The sequence below is a fragment of the Protobothrops mucrosquamatus genome, unplaced genomic scaffold, assembly GCF_001527695.2.
Source record: "Protobothrops mucrosquamatus isolate PMUCROS unplaced genomic scaffold, P.Mucros_1.0 scaffold88, whole genome shotgun sequence".
NCBI lineage: Eukaryota > Metazoa > Chordata > Lepidosauria > Squamata > Viperidae > Protobothrops > Protobothrops mucrosquamatus.
Window position 1 is genome coordinate 11,095 of NW_015386464.1, and position 26,269 is coordinate 37,363.

Consider the following 26,269-nt stretch of genomic DNA (forward strand, 5'->3'; position numbering starts at 1 on the left):
GAATATAAATCACTTTCAAATTCCCAACAGATTAAGTGATTATTTATATTTGGTACATATTTTAAAATCTTTTCTATGTACTCTTCTATAGTGTACTAAAAATCATAAGGGAAACATATCTGAAAATAATTCATACTTGTAAAAATAAAAACCCATCACTGTTGATAAATTTGGTATTTAAAAATAAAAAAAAGATTATATCATGTATATTTTCTGTGCCTACATCTGTCAAAGCATTCTTGATCTGTATAATAAAGCAGAAGGGGGTTGCTTTCTAATTTAATTAGATTATTTGGTACCTTGCAGGATCTTCAGGATGACATTGGGAGGCAGCAAGCTGTTGTCAGAACTTTGAACATAGATGGGGATGAGATTATTGAGCAATCATCAGCAACAGATGCCAGCATTTTAAGAGAAAAATTGGACAGCTTGAATTTCCGATGGAAGGAAGTCTGCAGGCAGTTGGCAGAGAGAAAAAAGAGGTAGGATAATAATAGTTTTATTTTATTTTTGGTATTTCATAATGTATTCCAATAATGATTACTGTAAAGAAGGTCTAATTTTATGTGTGTAGATGGATCACACACTCCTAAGGAGACAATTGAAAGTATTAAGAAGTGGCTTTAGGACTTGGCATTATATTATATTAGAGTTTTTGTTTTTAGTCGCCTACGTTAAGTTGATTCCTGTCTGAATTCATTTTCTGGAGAAGAGACACCGTAGTCTCTCTTCCACAAGTAAAAGGAGTTCAAAGTAACTCCAGTTTTAGCAGACATTTTGGCAGACATTTAATACTTGAATAAATTTAATGCTTGAATAAAGTTTCTGTCATGGTTCTAATAGATGACACCAACTAAAACAGAACTCCGAGACTTGAATTTTCCTCTAAGAACATGTTTATTGGCTACAAAGTATTGGCATGGTCAAAAGGTTGTTTTATATATATGATAACTGCTACAGGATTATTATATGCACAAAAATGGAAAGACACTGAAATTTCCACAATGAAGGGAAGGTTGGTTAAAATGACAGCATTAGCAGAGCTAACATAATTGACTTAGAAAGGGGGCATTTATTACTATGATTAGAAACCCTTATGGAGTTTTTTCTGAAAAAAGAAGAAAATGTGTTTATGGATTTTATTATTAGAAAGGGTAGGCTGTAGAAATAATGAAATTATGTTGTATCATTAGACAAAGAGGATGAAATATAAGTGTACTCAATGTATTTAACTTCTGCTAAGAAGACCAGAAACTGTTTATAACTTTCCTTCCTCTCCTCTCCCCTCCCCTTCCTCCTCCCCCTTCCCATCCTCTTCCTCCTCCCCCTCCCTTTCCACCTCTCCTTTTTTCTCTTTTCTAATTATGTTGTATCATTAGACAGAGAGGATGAAATATAAGTGGGCTTGGCATATCAAAAATTCAGAAAATACCTAACTTGACTCTGCTGATGTGTCACCTTCCAAACAAAAGAGAAACAATTTTTACATATTTATTTTTTTGAAAAATACAGTACAGTCTAATCATGTGATCCCCAGCACCTGCTGATCACCTTCAGACAATGTTCTCTTTCTGTTGACAGGCCCTGTGGCCTAATTAAGGAATTTAAATGCCTCATGAAACTTTTGTTCTTGAAGTGGCTTCAGAGAATAGTCCTTTACACCCTCTGCAATTTTCAAAAGCCACAAAAAAGCATGCCCCATTCTCACATGACTTTTGAAGGGTTCATATGCCATATGAGGGCACAGTCCTCTTGTGCAACTTCCAGAGGATCTGGAGGCCACATGACAACACACCCATTCTCACACGGCCTTCATAGCCTCTGAAAATCATAAAAGAAGGGGTGTGCTTTCGAGAATAGTTATTGTCAGTTGTTGGTGAATGATAGGTGTCATTCAAAACCTCATGGTTTGTCACCTTTAAGGATTAATAGGGGCAATATTCTTGAAGTAATAATATAAAGACATAGGACTTTTGTATTACCATGTACATTACATAAGAAATCTAAGGATTTATCATTAATACCATAGGCCAGAAAAATCAGATAATTTCTATAAAAATGTCAGTAACAGATTGTCTCATATGTCTATGGAGATTCTCAGTCATCCAGGTCATGGTTGTCCCAAAGGTGCTTTTTTCACGAGGCAACTGGACTTTCGTGTTTTTCTTTGAAGACATTTCGCTTCCCATCCCAGAAGCTTCTTCACCTCTGACTGGATGATGGGGAATGGCGGCATTTATACTCCTTGCAGACAGCTGGTCATTTGCATTCTTTTAGTGAGTCGTTGAAGCCCCTGGATGCTTAGCTGTGTTGTCAGAGTCACTGAGTAGTACATATGGATATGGAGCCTTCTTGGAACTGTTGAAACTGTTGACTGTGTTGTAGACTGGAGATAGATGATGTTGTATCCTTCCACTTCTGTTGAGAAACAACTGTTCAGTTTTGACATAGATGGCCTGTATTTCAAATCAGTGGTCCTCTCTGTCCAGAATGTGGACCTTGCTGTCTTCAAAAAGGTGGCCTTTGTCTTTTAAATGCAGATGGACTGCTGAATCTTGTCCTGATGAGTTTGTTCTCCTGTGTTGTGCCATGCATTTATGAAATGGTTGTTTTGTTTCCCCAATGTACAGAACTGCACATGGTTCACTGCATTATACTGCATATACCACATTGCTCAGTTTTTGTCTGGGTATTTTATCCTTGAGGTAGACAAGCTTCTGCCTTAGTGTATTCTTGCAAATAATGAAATTGTCTCATAGTTTAAGCAAGAACAAGACTAGCCTTTGCTGACTTCAATCCACTTTACTCTTGATGTTGTCTAACTATTCCTTATCCTCAAAACATTGAAGCTAGATCTACTGTACATCTTTTTTCAGTTGTAGAAAGCACTTTTATTTTTAAGTACACAAACATTATTAAAATCTGACTATTTAATGCACATAACTGTTCTTCTTTGCACTTACTTTTAAATTATATGTCAATTCTTCACCAGGCTCTCTTTATTATTCCATTTACTAAAAATATTAGAAGTATTTATAATGCAAGCAGATTCTCATCCAATATTTCAAACAGACCACAGCTTTTTTTTGGTCTTCAGTAAATGCATTTAAATTACTCTTGTAATAAAATATTTAGCACTTAATTGCAGATGGAGAGTTTTAAATGCACCATTTATAACTGTTACTACCACATACTGAAATAAATCCTAGCAATTGTTACACTTGTAAGTAAACAAAGAAATAACAGTTGAGATATTGAATGCCTGAATAAAGCATTTTTAAACATTGCTATTAAGATAGGAATCCTTTTTTTAAAAAAAAATGAAGGATTACTTTAATGTTCCAATAAAAGAGAATATCTGTAGTTGAGGGTTGAACTATAGAGTTCTTGGGGGTTTCTGAGCTTGGTTGTTTGATTGCAGATGTTTCATTACTCAGGTAGGCAACATCATCAATGCAAGTATAGGGTTAGCATCCTGTTTATTTGCTGTAGCTTGATTTTGGTGTGGGGGATGATTTCCTCCTTGGTGGTTCTTTGATTATTGTTTTCTGTCTGATTGTATGACTAGTGTTGATCCCTGCTTATCTGTTGATTGCTGGAGAACTGTGTTCTAGTCTTTTTGTTTCCTTCCTAGGTTTTTTTTTAAATTGTCTCTTTCGAATGGCATGGAAATATAATCTATCTCTATGTGTCTATTGATGTCTGATTTGCCCAAATGTCAAGCTTCCAGGACTTGGTTTGGTCTAAGATGACAACAGTTTCTGGTTGGAAATGTGGTTGATTCTGTCCTGGTGTTCTAAATTTAAGGAGGTTTCACCATGTCTTTAGATTTGAATTTTTGGATGTGCTTGACCTGTCTTCTGCCTACTGTATCTGTTTTCCATAGTGGCTCTTGTAGTCCTTGCACTATATATTGTAGGTGTTTCTTCTCAAGCAGTTGTCTTTTGGTTTGCTTAAGATGTTTTGGAGTTGGTTTGTGTGCTACATTGATGACGTGTGGTTGTAGCAATCTGTTTGTTGAAAGAAATGTACTGGGAAAGCATAAAAATGAAATCTGCTGTTTCATTTTCTTTTTTAGCAAAATAAGATGAAATTGCCAAGAATGATAGATCCATTGCAAGTTATTGCTAGATATTGCTGCATGTCTAAATACACAGCCCCTAAAATTCATTGGATACATAGAGCAAAAAACAGGAACAGTTTATAAAGCCTGGATAAATGTGTAGTTGTTTTAATTATTTGAAAGTGGTATTTTATATATGATCTGTCTTTTACAAACCACTTTTCAAATATTTTCACACTTTTATTACTGTTATACAATGGAGCGACATGGAGGCCTAGAGGTGAAGCTCTCGCCAGACAATCAGGAAGCTGTGAGTTCGATCCTAGGTAGCAGCAGATATTTTTCTCTCTGGGTGAAACAAGAAAATATTTGCTGTGAGCTCCACATAGGCATTAGGAAGGGCATCTGGCCAGTAAACACTCAGCATCATTCAGTCACCCCCACTCCACCCAATGCAAGGGATTACAGGATCATTTAAAAGAATTATTGTTATACAATACACTATGATATCATGAATATATATTAGCTCAGAGTCACAAATGAATAAGAGAAGACAAAGACAGACAGGTAACATAAAAAAAGAATGATATTCAAAATACGTTTTGGAAGTTGTCTAAGAATGAGCAGCCAGGCAAGAAAGTCAAGGAGTTAGGTGTACAAGTAGTTTTTTCATCTGTACTGCCAAGGTCAACATCCAGTAAGAGAACAAAGGATTCTAGAAGTGAACCACTGGCTAAAAGGTTGGTGTCGCCAAAAGAACTTTGGATTCCTGGGCCATGGTCTACACTACCTCCATGATGGATTTTTGGCAAGGGATGGACTGCACCTCACAAAAACTGGGAAGAATGTTTTTGGAAAATGACTGGCCCAACTTAACAGTAGGGCTTTAAACTAAAATTAAGGGGGGATCTCCAGGACCTAATATCAAGCAAAAACCCATAGAAAACAAGTCAAATAATGAGGTAAGGAGGGATGGGAAGGAAGAGAAACTCAAACACCAAATAGGATACATAGGAAGCATTCCCAGAACCAGACATAAAGATCTCAAATGCCTATATATAAATGCTCAGAGTTTGGCAGTTATGAGCTAACAATGGCAATTAGAACTGCCACAATTGCCATCATAAGTCATCATGATCATTTGAGGTTGCACATAACTTAGCAATGGAGTTGTCAGTCCCAATTAGCATTATTAAGTGAGGACTACCTGTAGTAAATATGCAGCTTTCTGGGGACTATTTTAAAAAACAAGAAACAATACAAGTTCTCATTGCACTTTTCTTCCTGAGTTTATTTAAGTATAGGCAGTTATTTAAACTTTGATTTTTTTTCTAGACGTTATAATTTTATAACAGGGGTCAGGGGAACTTAAATTATGTCAGTAGTTTTTATTTGGTTACTTTATTTGTCTTCTGGAACCATTTCTAATTCAGTTGAAAGAAATGTATTTTGTTCTTATACTTACAGATTTTTCACCAGTCTCTTTTCTAATCAGACTGATATTCAAAGCTTTGTTAGACAAAGCCAACTAGTACAATATGATCATATTAATATCACATTAGTCCTTCAATTAACATTTACAAATACATGGCAAATTGGCCATTATTTGCATATTGCAAGGTATTGTTTTATTTTCCACTGCTTTAACATTACCCTCTTGTGATTCTGGAGCTATATACACACATATTTTGATCAGGAGCCCAGAGTCACAGTTGGTAAAATGGGTGGCTACATCAATATGATTATTAAATAATATGTATCACTTTAAATTTGTATTTTATTGTTCAGAAATGCAACCATATTCAATATATAGAGGGGCATTACAGCATTCTATTTAGAAGGTTTCAAACATAGTCTTAAAATCATACTAGAATAATTGAAAAAGATGATATTATATTAAAGTTTGTGTTTCAATATATGTATGTGTCATCTTTGTCTAAATTTTAATTAAGCTTTTTTATTCTAATTCAGTTTAAAAATAACAGTGAAGAAACTGTGCAGTAAACTTGCCATATGCTAACAATTATTTGTCTAAGTAAATAAATACATAAATACTAATTCTGAAAATAATGGCTTGTATTGTTCAACATCATATTAATACTTCAGCAAATCACCAGAACATGAAAATAAATTGCTTGGATAAATTGTATCAAAATTATTATAAATGATTTATTTTAAATGATCTAATTAACATAATCTGTTTTTATTTTGCTCAACGAGCAGGAAATATATCAAATTATACCATGCTCAGAAAAAAAGTAGACAAGCAGATTTCTTGTTTCAATACTCTGTAAAACAATTCTATCATCCTTTAATTAGAGATTAGAATATAGGTGGGAAATATTAACGTCTAACAGCTTTGTATAGCATATGTCCTATAGGTTTCAAAGGAAATTCATTTAGGATTAATGTTTTAAAAATGGATCCCTTCAGGCAAGGGATAATCATTTCATAATATTTTCATTTTAGACCTTTGTAAGTATATTGTTAGAAATTATTACAGTTAGAATGGCCAGGAAGTTGCTGGACGGGGTTCCTATATTTTATACAGGCATCTCAGCCAGCATCTCTAGGGAAAGTTGATGTGATGGCTGTAAATTATGCATTTACACTTACTGTTTTATTGCAATAGTAAAAGAATCTAGGCTCTCATGTGAAAAAAAAGCCCTAAGAAAATGTCTTAATAAAATCAACAGGTAATTATTATTACTTTGCCTCAACTGTTTGCTTGCTTGCTTGTTTGTTTGTTTCATTGGAAAGTATTGAAGTATATTTTAAGTCTGGTAATGTATTGTAATGTAATGCATTCAGAAACATTAGAAGGTTTAAAAAATATTCATAGTTGAACATTTTGTGCTGTCAAATATTATACTAATTAAATACTGTAAATAGTACTTTAAGATTATTTCTACTGAGACTGGTATATTAGTATGGATCTTATATTTCACCCATTTGGATGGAACTTCTTATATGTCAGAGTCTGCTCTTCTAGTGGAGAGAAGTCTATGACAGTTTGATTTTCTTGATTTCAAAGGTGATGTCTCTTAAAGGAGACATAAAGAATCCTCCATGGAAAATTTTATTTTCATTGTCATGCTTTTCTAGATATTTATTCTTTCAAGACCATAAAAGATCCTTCATCAATCTAGTATTCATCTATAGGGAATCATAAAAGTTTGGAAAGGGGCATTTGGGCCATCAAGTCCAATTCCCATTTAGTGAAGCACTCTGAATTAAAAGATCCCAAACAGGAGACTGCCTTGGCTCTGGTTGAACACATTCAGTAAAAAGTCTTTGGGGATTCTCAGTCATCCAGGTCATGGTTGTCCTAAAGGTACCCTTTCAAAGGCAACTAGATTTCTCCTTGAAGACATTTCACTTCTCATCCAAGAAGCTTCTTCAAAGTCCAGTTGCCTTTGAAAGAGTATCTTTGGGATTCAATAAAAAAGGATTTCACCACCACACTTACTACTAGGAAGTTTTTTTTCTACAACTGAATTTCCATTCTATAGTTTCATTATTCTGTGTCATACATTTTGGAATAAGAGAAGTATTGACTTTCTTCCGAGTGACATTCCTTCAGGAATCCTTAGAATGTTGTCATCTTTATCATCATCATTTTCTCTCAGTTGTCTTTTCTTGAGGTTAAACTATCTTCACAGGGTTTAATTTCTAGTCTCCTGATCATTGTTATTCTTCTCTGAATTTATTCAAAATTCCCTGAATGCTTCACTTCTAATTTTGTCCCCAGAGATGCACAAAATAGTCAATGTATTGTCTCATCAAAGCAGAACCAAGTCAATGCAATCTAAAATTAATTTACTTATTTTATTTATTTACTTATTTTTGCATCACACTACAAGCTCATATTCAGTTTGCATTCAGTTACTCTTTCATCGTTTTCTTGCAAATGAAATTAGCAAGCCAAGAATTCTTATTTTTAAATATGTGCATGTGCCCTTTGTTTTTATACAGCAACTGTAGAACTTGGCATTTGTCTCTATAAATTTCATTCTGTTTCTTTCAGCTCATTTCTAGAACATATCAAAGCTATCTATCTTATTTCTCTTTTCTATTCCAGTAAAATTTGTAACATCTTCAACCCTTGTAAAGATTCCCTTCATTTTTTAATCTAACTCATTAATGAACATATTGAAGAGTAGAAAATCCCTAACTATCCTTAGATTTTCCCATTTGATATATGTCCCCAATTTAATTAGGGATCATTAATTTTTCAGGAAGACAAATCAGTAATTTCACAGAAGCATTATACTTAACAAAGTTTGTAATCTCAACAGCTTTGCAATGATTAAAATCACTGTAATGCATCTTTGAAAAAAAATATCCTTGCTTTTGGAAGCATCAACATTATCTCTTTGTTTGTAATAAATGCCACAAAATGTACTGCTTTTATTTCTTCACCAATATATTAATTCAGGTATTGTCTACAGTGGTGGTTCTCAACCTGTGGTCCGTGGACCCCTGGGGGGTTGTGATGTTACCCCAGGAGTTCCACAAATGCTTGAAGAAAGGTTATGAGTTAAGTCTTGGTGGTCTGTTGCCATGTTCCATTGCCATAAAAGGTACTTAAAGGGGGCCCATGGTGAAGAAAAGGTTGAGAAGCACTGGTCTACAGCATTAACTTGGTTCATTTGGATTTCTAAGCAGGAATTGATGTTTTAAGCATATAAATGCAAGTCCTCTTTTCTTATACTTTTGTTCCTTTGGGAGTGATGAAAAGTATATGTTGATTGGTACAGTAGGTTTCAAACATGGGAATCATTTTTACCAGATTGCCATATTAAATAAGGATATACAGAGTTTCAGATTTAAAACCCTAAGATTGCTTTAGAGAAGGCATGGCTTTACCACTTCCATTAATTTAAGGAAGATATGTTTTTCCTAGGTTCTCATAGTAGCTATGTAGTCCCAGAAAACTGTGTATTTAAAATAAAGAGGCATCAGAAGCACCAGTTTCAGAATAGCACAGATATACCACAGATTACCTAAAACATTTGTTGGGGAGGGGGTTGAGATGACTGACTGCTATGCAATCTTCCCAAAAGACTCAGTTTCTTTAGGATAGTACTGATAAATGCAGTGTGCTTGTCCATGACAATTCTGAATCACATATGGTTTCAGATCCATCTGCATATTTAAAAATTTTCATTCCATCCTTCAAAGATGCATTATAGGGTAACTTCAGTTTTAAAAATTTCCTACAATAACAATTTGAACTTGAACTTAGCAATGTATGCCATTTCTTATACCTGCCTGTGTTTCATAGAGTTGATTGCACACAACCAATCACTAAATACTATGCATAAAGCAATTCAATTTCAGATATTCTTGGAATTACTAGCAGCACAACTAGCACTGTCTCACAAAATATTATACAGAAGTGAATTAACTAACAAATAACAGCCATGGAAATCTGCAATCTCTTTTGAATTGGTTTGATTTTATGTGTAGACAGTTTAAAAAGCACTGAATTAATTGATGGATTATTTGAAAACATGCCACTTAAATTTTGAATACTTTATTTGAATTAAGAAATATATGTTGCTGGGCATCTGTTAAAATATTTTGCAGCTGTAGTTATGTTAGTCACTATAGTAATAATAAATATTTTTAATACGAATATACAGTCTATTCAGTCTTAATTATATTTTTCTTTTGTCACTACAGATTTGATGAGGAGGAGCATCTTCTGGCAGAATTACAGCATAACTTCAATAAATTTATTTTATGGTTAAACGAAGCCAGCAATATTGTCACCATTCCAGTTGAGCCAGGAAATGAATATCAGTTAAAAGACACCCTTCAAAAAGTAAAGGTAATTTAATTAGGAAACAGTTGTTTCCATTTTTTTCCTTTTTCCTTCCCTTTTCCCTATCCCCTGTGAAATTTAAACACTATAAACATCTTGAGAAGCTTTCCCCAGTATGATGAATTACTGATGTGTTAGATTATAACTTACCTTTATAACATTTCTAAGGTTTTCAAATAGGAAAACTTCAGTAATATTTTTTGGAATCATGTGAAATATAGCAATAGCAATAGCACTCAGACTTTACAGGACTCTCTAAGCAGGTTACAGAGTCACATATTGCCCCCAACAATTTGGGTCCTCATTTTACCAATCTCAGAAGGATGGAAGGCTGAGTCAACCTTGAGCCGGTCAGAATCAAACTCCTGCTATACTGCATTCTAGCAATTATGCCACCAGTGATTATGTGAGAAAATGAAGTCTTGCTATTTATGATAGAAATTGATTGAATATATGACATTAAGTTGTCATCAAATCTTAGCAACCAAAATATTTTTAGTATTTACTTTTTGAAAAAGAGTTTTGAAATGACAGATGGTTTTTAGTCAAAGTACAGTTCTGAAAGAACTATTGTATGCAGACAGTTTCAAAGAAAAATATTAGGTTGTGTTTAACATTACTGTTTTTGAATCAAACTCTAGGAAAAAAAATAAGATAAAGACTCACTTGAATTGAACCTAACTGCTGGTGATTTCATGTATATATGCAATCTTTGCTGTTCTGCTGTCATCTCTACTCATTAGGTGCATGGACAGGGAGGTCTTACATCCTCTGACTTTTCTAATTACTCAGGTTTTGCCTGTGATTGAAAAGCCTTGTGTGGTTTCTGACTTGTCCATCCTTAGGCTGATATTCCACAGGTTCAGCTAGAGCAGTTTCTTCAGCATCAGATTCAGACTCTGAATGTGAGCTAGGCCATGACAATTATAATCTATATGAAAATTATAATCTGATGTATATATGTAAGTATGCATGTATGTATGTATGCATGTATTATGTTTATATACATTTAAATTGATTTTGTGATTGTTCATCACTCAGAGTCACTTTTTTGAGATGGGCAGCTGTAGAAATTGAATTAATTAAATAAATAAATTTCTGACTTGCAATGCTTCTATCACTTCTAGAATGTCCATTCACAGTTTGTAGCTTCTGTAAAGTCCAAATCTCTCCCACCAATCCAGGATCTAATCATAATTTGTTACACTGTCTTGTTCCCTAGTGATCTCTCCTTTGAAAAATAAGGTATCAAGATGTTTTTTTTTTATTTGAAGAAATCATAATATTTCACTCTATTAGTATGAAAATACTTTTGAACTATTCCAAACCCTCTGCAAATGTTTCATCCCTTTGAAGCAACCATATTTTTTTCTGTTTTCCAGATGAGATTGAAAAAATACCCAGATACCTTAATAAGTCAACTCAATACAACAATTATGTGCCATCAAGTTATTTTCAACTCCTAGGAACCACATAGATGTTTTCTATAGTGATATCTCCTTAACCTAGTTTTCAAGTGTCCCAGTGGTGTACTCATCACCAATGTAACTGGGTCCTCATCCTCTTATTCCCTTTCCTTTCCCTGTTCTCAACTATAGAGAAATCTGGTTCTTCACATAGTGTGTCCAAAGGAGGATAATTTGAGCCTGGTCAATTGAGACTCAAGTAGGAATTTTGGTTAATTTGTTAATGAACCATTTGTTGTTTTCTTGGCTGTCCATGGTATTCTCAGGAATCTTGTCCAACATTAATGTTCAAAAGCATCGATATTCTTCTTATCTTGCTTCTTTAAACTCCAAATTATACTTCCTTGAACTACCACAAGAAATACCATGGCTTGTACAATTCTGATCTTTGTGGGTATAAATATATCATAGCATTTGAATATCTTCCAAGACCATCATGGCTGCTCTACCAAGTGCGGAAGTTACCACTTTGATACCTCCATTGCTAAATCTAAGACTGGTTGTTCTACCTGCCGTCCTTAATTTGATCTGTTTTATATCTAATTTTAGTACCATTTTTTCATTGTGCACTTTGACTTTTAGTTTTTGCAGATCCTTTACCCTTCTTGCTGAGAGTAGTGTCATTAGGATAGCACAGGTTATTGAGGTTCCTTCCTTCAGTTTTGAAACTACATACATCTTCCAATTCATCTGCCCTTAATGTACTATATATTCAGTGTACAGATTAAATAAATAAAGGATATGTTCCTTGCCAACCTGGAGTTCTGTCTGTACTATGGCTTCCTAAGTATATATAAGTTTCTCATGAGGACAGTAAGATGTTCTGGGATTCTCATTTATCTGAGCACTTTATACAGCTTGATATGATCAACACAATAAAGACCTTTCTATAGCTGATGAAGCACATACTTACTTCTTTTTGGTATTCTTTGTCCTTAATTATCTAGAGTGCATCAGCAATAAATGTTCATGTTCCTCAGCCTTCTCTAAAGCTAGCTTGAATATGTGGTATCTCTTTTTACACATAGGGCTGTAATATGCTTTGGATGATCCTAAACATTCTTTTGCTAGCATGTGAAATTAAGTACATGTGTGATAGTTTGTACACTCTGTTAAAATTTTATTTTTTGGCATTGGAATGTAGATTGATTTCTTCCAATTGATTTGCCACTTGTGATTTTAGATTTGTGAGCATAGCTTGGTTAAGACTACAGCAATACTACAATTTTTTCCCCAGTGTGTCAGGTGAAAAATAAATCCTGTCATTCCAAAGCATTATTTTTTTAAATAATCTTCAACCATGCACATTTCTACTATTTAACAAGTATGTAAATTCTGGAGCTCATTAGAAATTAGAGATCTTCTTTTTTTCTGGCCCAGGCTTTTAAATATTCTGTCAAATTATTTTATTTCATAGAAGCTCTTAAAATATTTATTTTGAAGAAAAAAGAACCCTACATGCAGAAGTCGGATTATTCTTGAACCTGAAGCATATGAACCTTGAATAAAAGTTGTGGATATTTTGTTCTGAATAGAGCTCTTGAGTCTATTTGCTTCAGCTGATAAATCAATAGAAATGAAGATAAGGAACTTGAAAATTCTGCTATTCATTTTAAATGTTGCATTTGTCTTTTCCAGTTAAAAGTGGAAGAATTGCCTCCACACAAGGGAATACTGAACCAATTAAATGAAGCTGGAGGAAAAGCACTCAGTAGTGCATCACTGAGCCCTGAAGTAAAACATAGGCTTGACAGTAGACTCAAAGAGGCTAACCATCGCTGGATCAAGGTTAGACAGTAATAAAGTTGTAATTTATATGTGTAATTGGGAACACGTGCTTACAACATGCTTCAGTCTCCTCCTCTGCCCTCGGCACACATGCTTAAATGTAATGATGTTGAGCAATCTTCTTTACAGACAAGCTCCCATTTCTTATTAAAGTGAAATAAAAGAAGTCATGATGGAATTAGCCAGTGAATGAGGATCTATTGTCTTTCCCTGGATGCAGGAAATAATTTTAAAAAAGGCCTGATATCATCAATCGCCCTATTGTTTATTGTTGTAATTAAAGTTACAACTTTAAAATTAAAGATAGATTAACTTAGTGTCCTGAGGCAAAAGACTTTAACAAAAACAATGTATAATAAAGTTTTGCTTTGCTTTTCAAGTCCTTAAGGATGAATACTCACTTTTCTTATAGAGACCAGATACTTAATAATAGTTTTCTCTAGTAGTAAAGAAATAAAAGGACTTTCTCAAGCTAAGTATAAAAAAGTTTACCTATGCAATACATTTCTATTTTTTCTTAATCAAGATTTCTAAGATAACTTTATTTTCATTGCTAGAAATTATTAAAATGTTTTACATTAATAAAATATTTTTAAAGATCCCCCAAAATGTATACATTTATTTAATGACTTGTAAATTAGAAATTGAATCCTTTTTTCCATTTTAGAAATGTGAATTGGCATGTCCCATTACAATTAAACTCAAGTTTCAAATTACCCATCTAAAAGATATCAATATTTCTTTGCAAGAAATGGCAAAAATGTATATAAGAATTTAAGAATATACAGTAGTGGCCAAAATTGTGGAAACCTTTTGGGGAAAGTGTACAGTAGAAATGCTACCTTTGGTTAAGTTTCCACCAATTTTTCTTCTAATTTCTTTATAACTGTAGCCTTGTTCACTTAATAATGCTATTTTACATCGCTTTCTGGGCAACCAGTCAACCCATTGCAAACACCATTACTTTAATTTTATTATGTTTTACAAGCTCACTAAATGAAAGAAAAAACCCCAACCAACTTGATAGCGATCACATAACACACTGACAAATCTCCTCCTCTCAGCTTCAATACATGACATCAGTAACTGAATCCTACTGTGATCTGATTGGCTCATTGCCAAAACAAGATGACACCTGATTGGCTCTCTAAACACTCATGCTCATTGGCTACAATCACATGAAGGAAAGTTACCTGATATCAACCTAAGCAAGTTGTGCTTCCTTTTTCTGGTTATTTGGTTATAACATTTCATAGAATACAGTACAGATAATTGAACAAACTATGTTGCATTACATTCTTGATTAAATTATCTTTCCATTGATATATAATTTTATGGTACTACTAAAAAAAAAAGTGGTGTTATTAGCCATCAAACCTCAAAAATACACTTTTCCCAAAAGGTTTCCACAATTTTGGCCACTACTGTTAAGTGCCATAGTGAGTGAAACCAGAAGTTTATTTCAGTGTTTTCTAAACTTGTTAACTTCTATTTCTGTGGAGTTCTTATCAAATTGTATTTCTCCAGTCAGCATGGCTATTGGTAAGAATTCCAGGAGTGGAAGCCCATTTGTCTTTAAACTGACAAGATTTAGAAACACTGGTCTACCTGGTATAGTATATTTTCTTTACTATGGCCAACCAGATGCCTCTAGCGTGAGATTAATTGCAATTGCAATTTTATTAATTGGTACTAAACAGGCACATTTCCTGTGAAGCTCATGTTATAGATCTGTCATATTTAGTAGTCTTATGAAATTATATAACCAAGCTATAACATTCCTCATTCATCTATCTACAGTTGAAGGAATATGATTGTTCTTTTTCTAATATTGAAATGTGAATGGTCAACTAAAATTCAGCTTGGAGATTTAAAAAGTATCTACTTATATAAGAATTGTGCTTTGTGACTGTAGAAAATGTTGACTCTGAAATAAAATTTTGTCTTATATTTTCAATATTTTCAATATTTATACACTATCATTTATGTTTAAAAAAAACCCTTTTTAAAGTGTAGAAATGCTTTATATATCAAAATAATATGTTTACCTTTGATTTCTATGCATATTGCTTTGAGGGCTGGGAACAATATTTACAGCGCTATCTTAAGGCACATACAAAACGCGTTGGCATTAGTTATTCAAAACATTAGTGTTTATATGAAACAGTGCGCATAAATCCCTGTTTGTAACACTTGAAAAAGTAATAATGAAAATCTGTAGTTTGTTTGTTTTTCTTCAAAGTAGACTACTTTGAGCAGTAAGTATACTGGGGGAGGGGGGTAAATTAAACACTTTCCTCCCAAAGTATTGCCCAGGTGAAATCCCCTCGATATTATTTCCATAAGGATAGATGCAAGACTTAAGTCAGAATGTGTAGAGTTTCAGCTTTAGAAAATAAAGGGCAATAGAGCTCTTACAAAATAGATTTTGTTGTACAGCAGTTATTAAAGGATCAAGTCAGTAGCCTTCAAATTGCATTTAAGTTGATTAAAGTAACTTAGGCAGGCATAACCATTTTTAGTGGTGAAGCCTAGAAAAAAGCATACCTATAAAGAGGCGAGTAGTCTGTTCTCTCAATATGACTTTACACACCTTTCTGATATCACAATCCCGGATACAAGCTGTATATAGTTTCACCATAACTGTTTCATATTCTAGCAAGAAAATAAATACTAGCTAAATTGGGAAAGCAGACTTTAATTAATTGCTCCAGCAGCATTTGTTTTAAGTCTATATTGGTTATGTGTGATTGAGAATAAATAGTTTTAGAAGGGGGTTTGTTTAAGGAAATGGTATATTAAGAAAGCTTTGTATCTCCTGTCAGACTTCCATCACATAGGGTCAGAGGCGTAGCGTGCGGGGTGCAGGGGGGGCCAGCCGCACCGGGCGCAACATCTGGGGGGGCGCGCTCGCACTCGCAGCTCTCTGCCCCTGCCTGTGCGAATCCGATCTGAGCTGCCGGGTCACCGCCCATTGTGGAGGGGGGGGCGCAAATTACTTGCCTTGCCCCGGGTGCTGACAACCCACGCTATGCCACTGCATAGGGTTATTAGTTGTTAATGTGGTTGTTGTTATTTTTTAACAGCATAATTTTGTTCAGAAAAAAATAACACTCATAATTTTATAATTATAAAATAATGCACTTTTTAATGTCTTGTTTGTTTTGAATTTTCTTTTGTTTGTTTTCTATTTATTTTTTTACAGTTTTGTATTTTAATCTTTATTGAATAAAAGTTGGTAAATTTCGGGGGAAAAGGAAAATTTTGCTTGAGAAAATATTAATCATTCTTAGGATTGCCTAGTTCAGCTACTATTACTGGTTTTTTCCCCATCAACCTAGAAAATGTGATGAATAACTTATCTGAAATTTGGTTGTATGCCATGGACATGCACCATATGCCAGGATATCTCAGGAGAAAAAGTGACTTCTGTTTAGGAAATGTTCTAATCAACTTGAAAACAAAAATCTTCCCGCTTGCAAAGTAGAAATTTTATGTACCATACTGTATTTGTCATTATATCTTACGCAGTTAGCAGAATCCTATTTTATCATGTTATATAACTGATCTTTCAGAATGTTTAAGTTGGAGTTCATTGAGGTGCTACATTCATGACTGTGGGACAAACTTTCAAGGACCTAAAATACTGAGTCTTATTGGATTGTTAAGAAAAAAGAATATTATATCTACATTAGATATTTAATGAATTGTTAGCAACAATGTACGCTGAAGGGAACATTCTTTCATCTTGATGGGAAAGTAATAAAGTTTCATGTTCTATAAAAAAGGTAGAAATATTTGATAGAACAAAAAAATGCAAAATAAAATAAAAATGCAAAATTGTATCAGATTTCTATGTTTAGCATCTACATTCATTATTTCTAAGCAATGGATATGTTTTAAATATATATCAATATAGTATGATAGGGTCTGTCTATATTATTGCTGAAGAAAGTTTTGCCAAAATCCATTACTTGACAATAAAAATAAAAAGTTAAAATGTATCAACATTTAAATTTTAATTTTATTTATGTTTTTAAATGGCTAAAACATTTAAATGAAAGGCATTATGTGAATAAAATTGAATTATGCTTCCACTTTAAAAAATATGAGAGGCATATACATTCACATTGTCTGAAATTAATGATCTGTAACATGATTTGTATTAAGTCTATAACATGATTTATAATAACGCCTATATTGGAAACTATGGGTTTATGGCAAAAAGCTCAATGACAGTCCCTTGAATTATCAGGGAAATTGATGTTGATTGAAGAGATAAAGTCTGATATTAGCTGTTATTCTTCATGGAAATTCTTGCTGCAGGCAAGCTTGGACATTTATAAAGCCAAAAAGCAGCATTTTTCTATACTGTTGTCAATAGTAATGATAGATAAATTCATATTTACATGACTGAATCATAAGAGTTACTTCTAGGAGGAAATGTGCATGTACAGTATGTACACAAACATGTACTGTATGTATGCCTACATATACAAGTATATATGTTTAGGTTAGATATTCTAAACCTTTTTTTTCAATGGAACAAAATGTAAAATATTTTAAGTCTTCCAATCACAGAAAACAATGGGAACTCAAACCAAGCAGTAACTTTCTATTTTTCAGCCTAAGAACCACAAGATTGCTTCAAATATCTGTAATAAGAGTAACAAGGGAATTGTTTATTATTTAAAATTTCATTATAAATTTTCATTTAACATGGAATGTTTCTATGTTAGGGAAGTTTTAATGAAATTTATCAGCCTCCCCATCGCACAGGAGCAAATCCAGCAATAGCTAATTAGTAAGTTATGTGCCTGTGGGTGTGGTAATGAAATAAAAAGATGCTACTTTAGTCTGATCTAAATAATATCATCATTAAAACAGCAAGAAAATAAACATATCACTATGCAGCAGCACCAATACATATTTTCATTTCTCTTCTGCCTTTTACTTTTATTTACCTGGCATATCTCTCATGAACTCTAAAGCCATGACTCATCTACCAGACAGAAAGGCAAATATATGATTCCAACCAACACTCTTTGTTCCAAACAAACAGCAAAAATATCTAGATTTTTTAAAAAAGACCTAGCCAAGTGTTTAATAATTTCTACACCCAACCCCTCTCCCCATCCATATCCAATATCTATATACTACTTAAAACCTTGTGATCATGTCCTTCAACTGGGCATCCCAAGTAAACAATTTTTGAACCAAAGTACTTTAAATGGGCTGATGTGTCCAATGGGACTTATGACTTCTGGGGGAATGAAATTTGGGAAGGTTGTGCTTCTTCAGTGCTACTGACTGCTGCTTCGCTTCTGGCAGCAACATGGTCTTCATTTTCAACATTCTAGAACAGTTTCCCAGCCAGTCTTGCAATCCTTCACTCCCTCCCCCACTAGGAAGGAAGGAAGGAAAGAAAGATTCCAATGCTCCCTGCCAGATTCCAACAATGAAATTCAATAGGAATGTCAGCAGGAAACCAGAAGTTGTTCCTGCTCCCATTGCTTTTTTGCCTACCCTTGGTCATTCTGTTTCTCTGTTTAGGTAAGGAAACCTAAATCTCTCGTTTTAATCTCTATTTGTTATTTTATTCAAAAGGAAGTTAAAATACAAAACTCCATTTTTTTAAAAAAAACACAAAAAAATCCACAAAATAATCAAGACTTTTAAAAAGTGCATAGAAAAGAGAAAAAACAACAACATATATACACGTTACCCCCCTGATTAATACATTAGTACAATATTGGTTCCCACTCCTTGTGAAACAGCCTCTCCCCAAAAATTTTAAATTAATAAATCTATTTGCAAATTATTGACCTGTCATTCTATATACCATATTAATGACAAAATAGTTACAGTAACAGGAAGAATAATAATTTGCTATGGCATCTTAATTATCCCAAATAATCTCAAAAGTTAAGAGCAATTCATCCTGGATCAAATATCCATGTTCCTTTTTTTAATGGCATCTCTTATCAATTGTCTAATTAAATATAATAAATTCAGTCTCCACAGTGGGTCTATCTTCCCAACAAAGTCCAAATAGAAGTGTAATAAATTCTTTCTCCAATCTCCTCTCAATTTGTCACTTCTCCCTTCAGTCAGGCTTCTGGTACAGTAAAAAAATACAGACTTGAACTTCAAAGAGACTTATGTGATTGGTTGAGTTAGTTCTGTGAACTCTCCAACTTTCGTATTAGAGTCCTTTTGTGAATCTAACTTGTCCAAAGCTACATGTTTCTGCATGTTTTCCACAGCCATTATCTCATCAAACTTTTTTTTAAAAAAACTTTCAACTAAAAATTGCATGTTACCGGAAAGCCTTTTCTCAGATTTCAGCTACCATTGTGGTTGTCTGTATATTGTCTGTAATGTGATACATTGTTGCACTGTGTAACATGTTCAGAGGACAAAGAATGCTGAAACAGAAGAAAACAGGAAAGATATTTTCTGGATATTTTGATCCAAGATTAAAAGAAAAATTCAAAAGAAATAAACTCCAAATATTTTGCAAATACAAAAAAATGCAAAAATCCTGAGGTGACGGTCCAATATTAATGTAAATCAAATGAAAGCATTTCACCATCCAAAAGCACAGGAAAAGCAAAAGTTATTTGATAACATAACATAACAATAACATAAATCAAAGGGGGGAAAAAGAACAACTAGAGTCCAGCAAGGGGTTGAAATAAATCAGCATTCAACAGCCAGTCAACCTTTGAAGACAAAAAGTAAAGTGAAAAAATAAATTCAAAAAGTGAAAGTGAAAACCCAGGCTTGCTTAGAAAACAAACTGCTGAAAGGAAGATGGATTTGCCCAGTAACTTTATGACCACTCACACAGGGAACTGGAATTCTTCAAAACTCCCCTTCCCAGATGAGTCCAGAGCCATCCAAAAGTTGTCTTGGTCATTCTTAAGTGCTCCCATTCAAATCCAGGGAGCAACACTGCCAGTGAACCAGCTTTGACAGCAAAACAGTGGATCATCGACAAGAGAGAAAGAAGGCTCTTACCATAGAGCAGCGTCCTTTGGGAGGAAAGGAAATATATTTAAAATAATGACTCATTTTACTGGGTGAACAATCAGAGAGGGGTAGTTTCCACTTTCTTTTTCTCATACCTAATGTCTGGACTGAATTACCTCATATGCCTCTGGAATGCCCCTCAACTCAGAGCCCATTTGGTACAGAATGGTACAGTTAAGGTACAGAAACCAGGATACCATGATTTTTGGTCTTGCCTTAGATATGAAACTAGCTGGGTGAACTTGGCCCAGTCACTTTCTATCAGCTCTAGGAAGCAGGATAGAGCAAGCCGTTTCTGAAATCTTGCCAAGAAAACTGTAGAGATGAATCCAAGCAGTTGTCAGGAGTCAACACAGACTTGAAGGCACTCTCCTCCCCTCAAAAAGAAAATCTTCGTAAAGGCATTTTTTTTTACTTAAGAACCCTTCATGAAGACTTACAAACAAGAGCCAGTTTTGGAAAAGAAGATGGAAATGAGATCAGTTAGATCAGTTAGAATCTTTGCATTCATAGTTACAATAACACATTTGATTGTGTAGGTCATGCTAAATATATTAAGCCTAATGGGTATCTCAGAATACCTGATTACTCTTCTGCTGTATTGGAAGAGATGGCACTTTGCATGATGGTTGCAGGCTGAAACATTAGTAATATGAGATATGCAAATAATGTAATTATATTTGCTCAAAGTAATGAAAAAATAAAGGACCAGAATAATTTAAGCAATTATTAGTAGAATTGTATGGTAGTGAGAATTGTATGGTAATATTGGAAGGAATAAGAGAGATTAGATTTGTCTTTAAAAATACTCTACAATATTAGTACTCAAAATGTCAAAATGTTAACGATTTGTTCATCCAGAAGTTAAACACAATGTGATGACACCTTAACTAATGTACCAAAGCAGACACTTGTGCATATAATAAGAAATATTTATAATAAAATTATAGTCATTAATTAACCTATTGTCTGCTTATGTACTTATGTATATTTTTGTACTTGTTGTTTAATTTGCTGTTAAATAGTATTCATTCTGCCTATATGTAACAATAATTACCATTATTGTTACATATAGGCAGAATGAATACCTTTACCTTTGCCATTACTAAAAGGAATTACAGCAAGGAAGTTTTCTTTCACATTTTCCATTTAGACTCATTACCAGAACACATTCACTGGCAAACTTTCAATATGAATCCATTTCCATTATATTGTATAATGTGGTGTGATTTCCCATTTTTTGTTGTTGTTTTCATCATCTGAAAAGACTGCAAACGGCAACTAAAATAATAAACCTTTAGGCTTTTTTCTCTGTGTTGATTGGAGAAATATATGACCACTAATAATAAATAAATAATGATGACTTATCCAAGCACAGCTGCACTTGTCATATCTAATATCCTGCATTTTAGAAAGAAAGCATTTTCAAAATCCTTTTGAAATTATTTATGTAAATTTGGCATTGGCTTTGTATCTTCTTCATTCAATGAGTATTATGAACTGAAAAGTTAATAAATTTATATAGTAAAGAAGTGATTAAATAAGTAATTAAATGAGAAATTTAAAAAAACGAATCTGTAAAAATTATGTGAAATGTTTATCTTGTAAAACCTAAAAAAAAGACAAAAGATAAAAAACAATGTTATTCCAGTTTTACTTTTAGGGTAGGTGATAGAAAAGGTGGTTGTTTGACAGCTTCAGAGGGTTCTAGATGAAACAGATTATCTGAACCCCTTTCAGTTAGGAGTCAATCTCAGTTATGGGACAAAAACAGCATTTCTCAGCAGCCTTCAATATAATTGGCTATGGTTTCCTTTTGGACCAGCTGAGAGGTTCAACGTCAAGAACTGGCCATAAGTGCCCATATTCAATACTATCATAATTTCAAATGGTCACTGAATGAATGGTCATTAACCAAGGATTACCTGTAAACCTCTCCTCCCAGTCACTTATGCTATCTCAGTTATTACATCATCTAAAATAGATGGATTAGAATCTATGTGTTTATGTAAATAATAATAATAAAGTGCATACTAATTAAAATCTATAATATAATATAATATAATATAATATAATATAATATAATAGAATAGAATAGAATAGAATAGAATAGAATAGAATAGAATAGAATAGAATAGAATAGAATAGAATAGAATATGTAGTGTAGTATAATATACAGTAATTACAAAAATATAATGTTGTAATACTGAATATATATAGTAAATTTTTTTTACAATGCTGTTATATTGTATGGCTGAGTTACAATTTTATCTTACAAATGAATTTCTGATATTTTAAAGGTATCCAAAGATCTGCCTGAGAAAGAGAAAGAAATTGAATGTATGTTAAATAACTTGAATCAGTTTGAACAACAGTTAAGTCAGCTAAGATTGTGGCTTACTCCCATCAAGGACCAATTGGTACTATACAATCAAGTGGATCAATCTGGAACTTTTGACATTAAGGTAATGTTTAATTTGGATGCTTTTCTAAATGTCTATAAATTGTGAAATCTATTTAAAAATCAATTATTTTCTTTATAGAAAAATAGTCCAAGGCACAATTATGCAGTCATAAACAGTTGTTCAATTATTTAAATGTTTTGTAATTATCCACTTGTATTATTTTGTTATTTCATTTTGAAATATATATTTTAACCATATTTCACTTCTATTAAGTATAACTAAATACTTTGGGCAGGTGAGTATTTGGAAGAAACTTAAAACATATGAAAATGTAGAGGGTGAACTAATCTTGAGGTGGCTTATTTCACATGATATTTTGATTAAAAAATTGACAATTGGCTTATTCATGGATGGGTTTATAAGTGAGTATATATGGTATATACACAAAGGTTTTCTTGGCATATACAAACATACTGAAAGCACAGAATGGTCATATTATTCGGAAGGTCAAACGTTTTTTGTTTTTTATTTTTCCCATAAAACTTTAATTATTTAACTTCTCAAATTTATTTCCCTTGTTGTTTGCCATTATATTTTTGTTTCTTTTTTGAGCTTTAAGGGCTCATTTTTGAAATTCCAAAATAAAAAGTCAAATTTCCTCAAAAAACTGTAAACTTTATCTGTCTGGTCATGTATAAAGCATCTTGCAGTAGAGTCTCGTAAGGACTTTCAGGCACTTAGCAAACAAGCTTACTGAGCTGATTGCCTTGTTTGCATGTGTCATTTGAAAGGGAATCCTTAGGTCAGTGGACTCCAAAACTATTGTAATTCCTTTATTTTCCTCCAAGGTAGCTACTGTGCTAAAATATACTCTTAACAACCCTGTTGCATCTTCCTGGATTTTTTTTTTCCTTCCTTCTTTTTTTTTTAATATTGTTGAACCACTTAATGGAGTTTTTCAATGATTATGATATGGTCCCTCTCAGTAATTTTTTCTCTTCTTTTTATATCATTGCCCAGTAATCAGCTTGGGAATGCTTCAACCTCTTTCTGAGGATCTCATTTCTGTAACAAACAGGTTGTGTGATAGTGGATTCTCTGGACCTGGAAATTTAACATTTTCAAATTGTAAAGGACCCAGTTTACCTTCTGATACAAAATGCCACTTTTTGGGCCAGTCCTCCTGTTTTCATTATATTGCTTCTACAGTAGGCCAAACTATTATGCTTTAATCTCTCTTTGTGAACTGAAAGAAGAGAAATGTCATTTTTTATTCCAGTAGATATCTCTTGATTATCTTATAGCTGAGATGTCCTAATAATGACCCTATTGTCCATAATTTTAGATATCTACAGGTGAGGAAGGCAAAAAATCAGATAAGTCTTGGCTGCACACTAGGCCCTCCTCCATCGAGCATTTATAGCAGAACAATGCTGTCATTTTGTGTATGAAGAGGTGTCCTTATTCTTACTTTAGTTTAGTGCTTGATTGATAACTATTTTAGCCACTTTTTGTGATATTCACTTCTAAATATAAAATTAAATTTACATTGGTGAGTTACAGAAATAAGTATGGGGAAGCTTCTGTGCTTATCTCTATGTACACAATATTTATCAGAATACACTTAATTATAATAAGATTGGTTTTATAGAAAAGGTGTTAACTGAATAAAAATAAATTAAAACAAATCTTCAAATGAACACAAATAATGACAAACTAATTGATTAAATTACTGCCTGTAATTTGAGTAACCAACAGGAGAGAAGTTATTTTTCCTTTCTCAAACATAACAATGACAAATACAAAAAAGATTTTTTTCTTTATAGGGAAATACACTTGTAAAGATCATGACAGGTACAATTGAACACAATACAGAATTAATTTTGTTTATTTTGTTTAGTATCTGAAAAAACAATTATCTTTTTATTTAGTTCAGCATAAGTCTAAATTTTGAATAAATAGAAGAGATGCCGGATAGTATGTTTTCCAGCTAAGATAGAGTAACAGATGATAAAATTCTACTTGCCCCAACTATTTAAGTCCAAATGCATGGGGGAGGAAGAGAAGACACCTGTGTGCAGCTGGGCCTAGCCACCTGAGGCCTTCTAGGTATGGTGGTGCTGGCAGAAGACTGGGCCTCTTGGGAGTAGGAGGGAAGGGAAGATGCCTGGTCCATGGTAGGTTTCCACATCCTGGAGAGCATGAGGCCTCCCAAGCCCTNAGAGAAAAGGTGGCGGAACTCAAACCTGGCCACGCCCTCATCAAACCCTAGGACCGCCCCTTTAGAGAACAGGAATGCAAGTAAAATTTGGGAGGGGCTATTTCCGGTGTGGGAGGGGCTATTTCCGGTGCGGCCGGCCCGGAAAAAGGTGCCGGAACGCGGTTCCGCCGCGTTCCGGCTGAAAAAAAGCCCTGCCTTTGGTCACTTAATGACTATAATGAGAAGAGCTGGGATTGTGGTCATTGAGTAAGGCAGTCTCTGAAAATTGGACATAATTGAATGGAATAAGAAAATATATTTTTCATAGTTTAAGAATAAAGTTTTCAGTCTCTGTGAAAATGAAAGAAAATGAAAACTGTTTTGTTTAAGAACGAATATCTGGGGTTTGTGACTCCTTTAGGAATTACCTACATTTTCTGATCCTATAAAAACCAGAAGGCTTTCACACATCCATCATACATCCAGCTTCAACCATGAGGGTGTTCTGGGAGTCTTTAAAAATCTGTTATGGTAGTGTGTGTATGTTAGAGCCCGTGGATGATTGTTTGATATATAGTTTGGATATTTAGGGTTTTTTTTACTCTTTTTCACTGTAACAGTTGAACAGCCTATAAATATAATTTTTTTAAAAATAGAACATATTTCTGTTTCCAATCATTTAGGATGTCTGGCTGTACCACCTTCTAACAACTAGCTTTGAAACCTTATTAAGACGACTGTTCTTTATTTGCATGTTTAATAGATGGGAGTTGGTGGTTTGATATATGGCGGTTGTTAGATTTTTTAACTAACTGTACTCTGGAGAACTATTAAGCTGTCATTTAAAAAAAAGGAATAGAAGGAAAAATAAATTAAGAACAGGATCGGAAACTTCCCCAGAAAATTTACACTGTCATTTCAACATGGAAATTACATCAAATACATGACACAGTATAGAACTAAAACTTGAAATGACAGAACAATATAAATGTGAAATTTTTACTGTTCTTTAATAATCTCTCATTTTTTTTCTGAAAAAAATGCTAAAAAAATCAATCTTCTGCAAATAATCAAATAAATTATTGAAATAACCTTAAAAAATAATTGCTTTTCATATCCCTACCAATGGTAATATCCTTAAATTCTGTAAAATGAACACTTGCTGAATTACTATCAACTAAGAATCACCGAGACTGATCTAAAACATATTTATGCATTAGCTAGTGGACAAATCTTTGAAAAAACAGAAACTGAACTAAGAAAACAGAAAATGTTCTGTTAACATTGTTCTGTTAACATAGTTATGTTTGTTAACATAAAGTGATTGATACCATTGTTATACCTTGCAGATAAGTTTAATCTTTTAAAGTATGAAAATTTGAATCCAAATAGAGAAACATTGAATGTTCTGATAAATTCAGGAACCTTGCTAGCATATGCCAAGGTGAATGACTATAGTCATTGCTACTGCAGCCTTCATGA

General features: G+C 33.4%; 1 protein-coding gene across 1 annotated transcript in view; it reads left to right on the forward strand.

Annotated features, from left to right (window-relative positions):
• Positions 1–306: 306 nt before the first annotated feature.
• The window catches only part of LOC107284427 (dystrophin), a gene marked incomplete at its 5' end in the record, with an annotated part of 141,066 nt that continues 115,103 nt past the window's right edge, over positions 307–26,269 (forward strand). Inside the window, 4 exons of the mRNA XM_015812483.1 lie at positions 307–482; positions 9,752–9,899; positions 12,998–13,147; positions 22,483–22,647. Of these exons, the coding sequence (XP_015667969.1) occupies positions 307–482; positions 9,752–9,899; positions 12,998–13,147; positions 22,483–22,647 (639 nt within the window). The remainder of the gene's footprint in view (positions 483–9,751; positions 9,900–12,997; positions 13,148–22,482; positions 22,648–26,269) is intronic.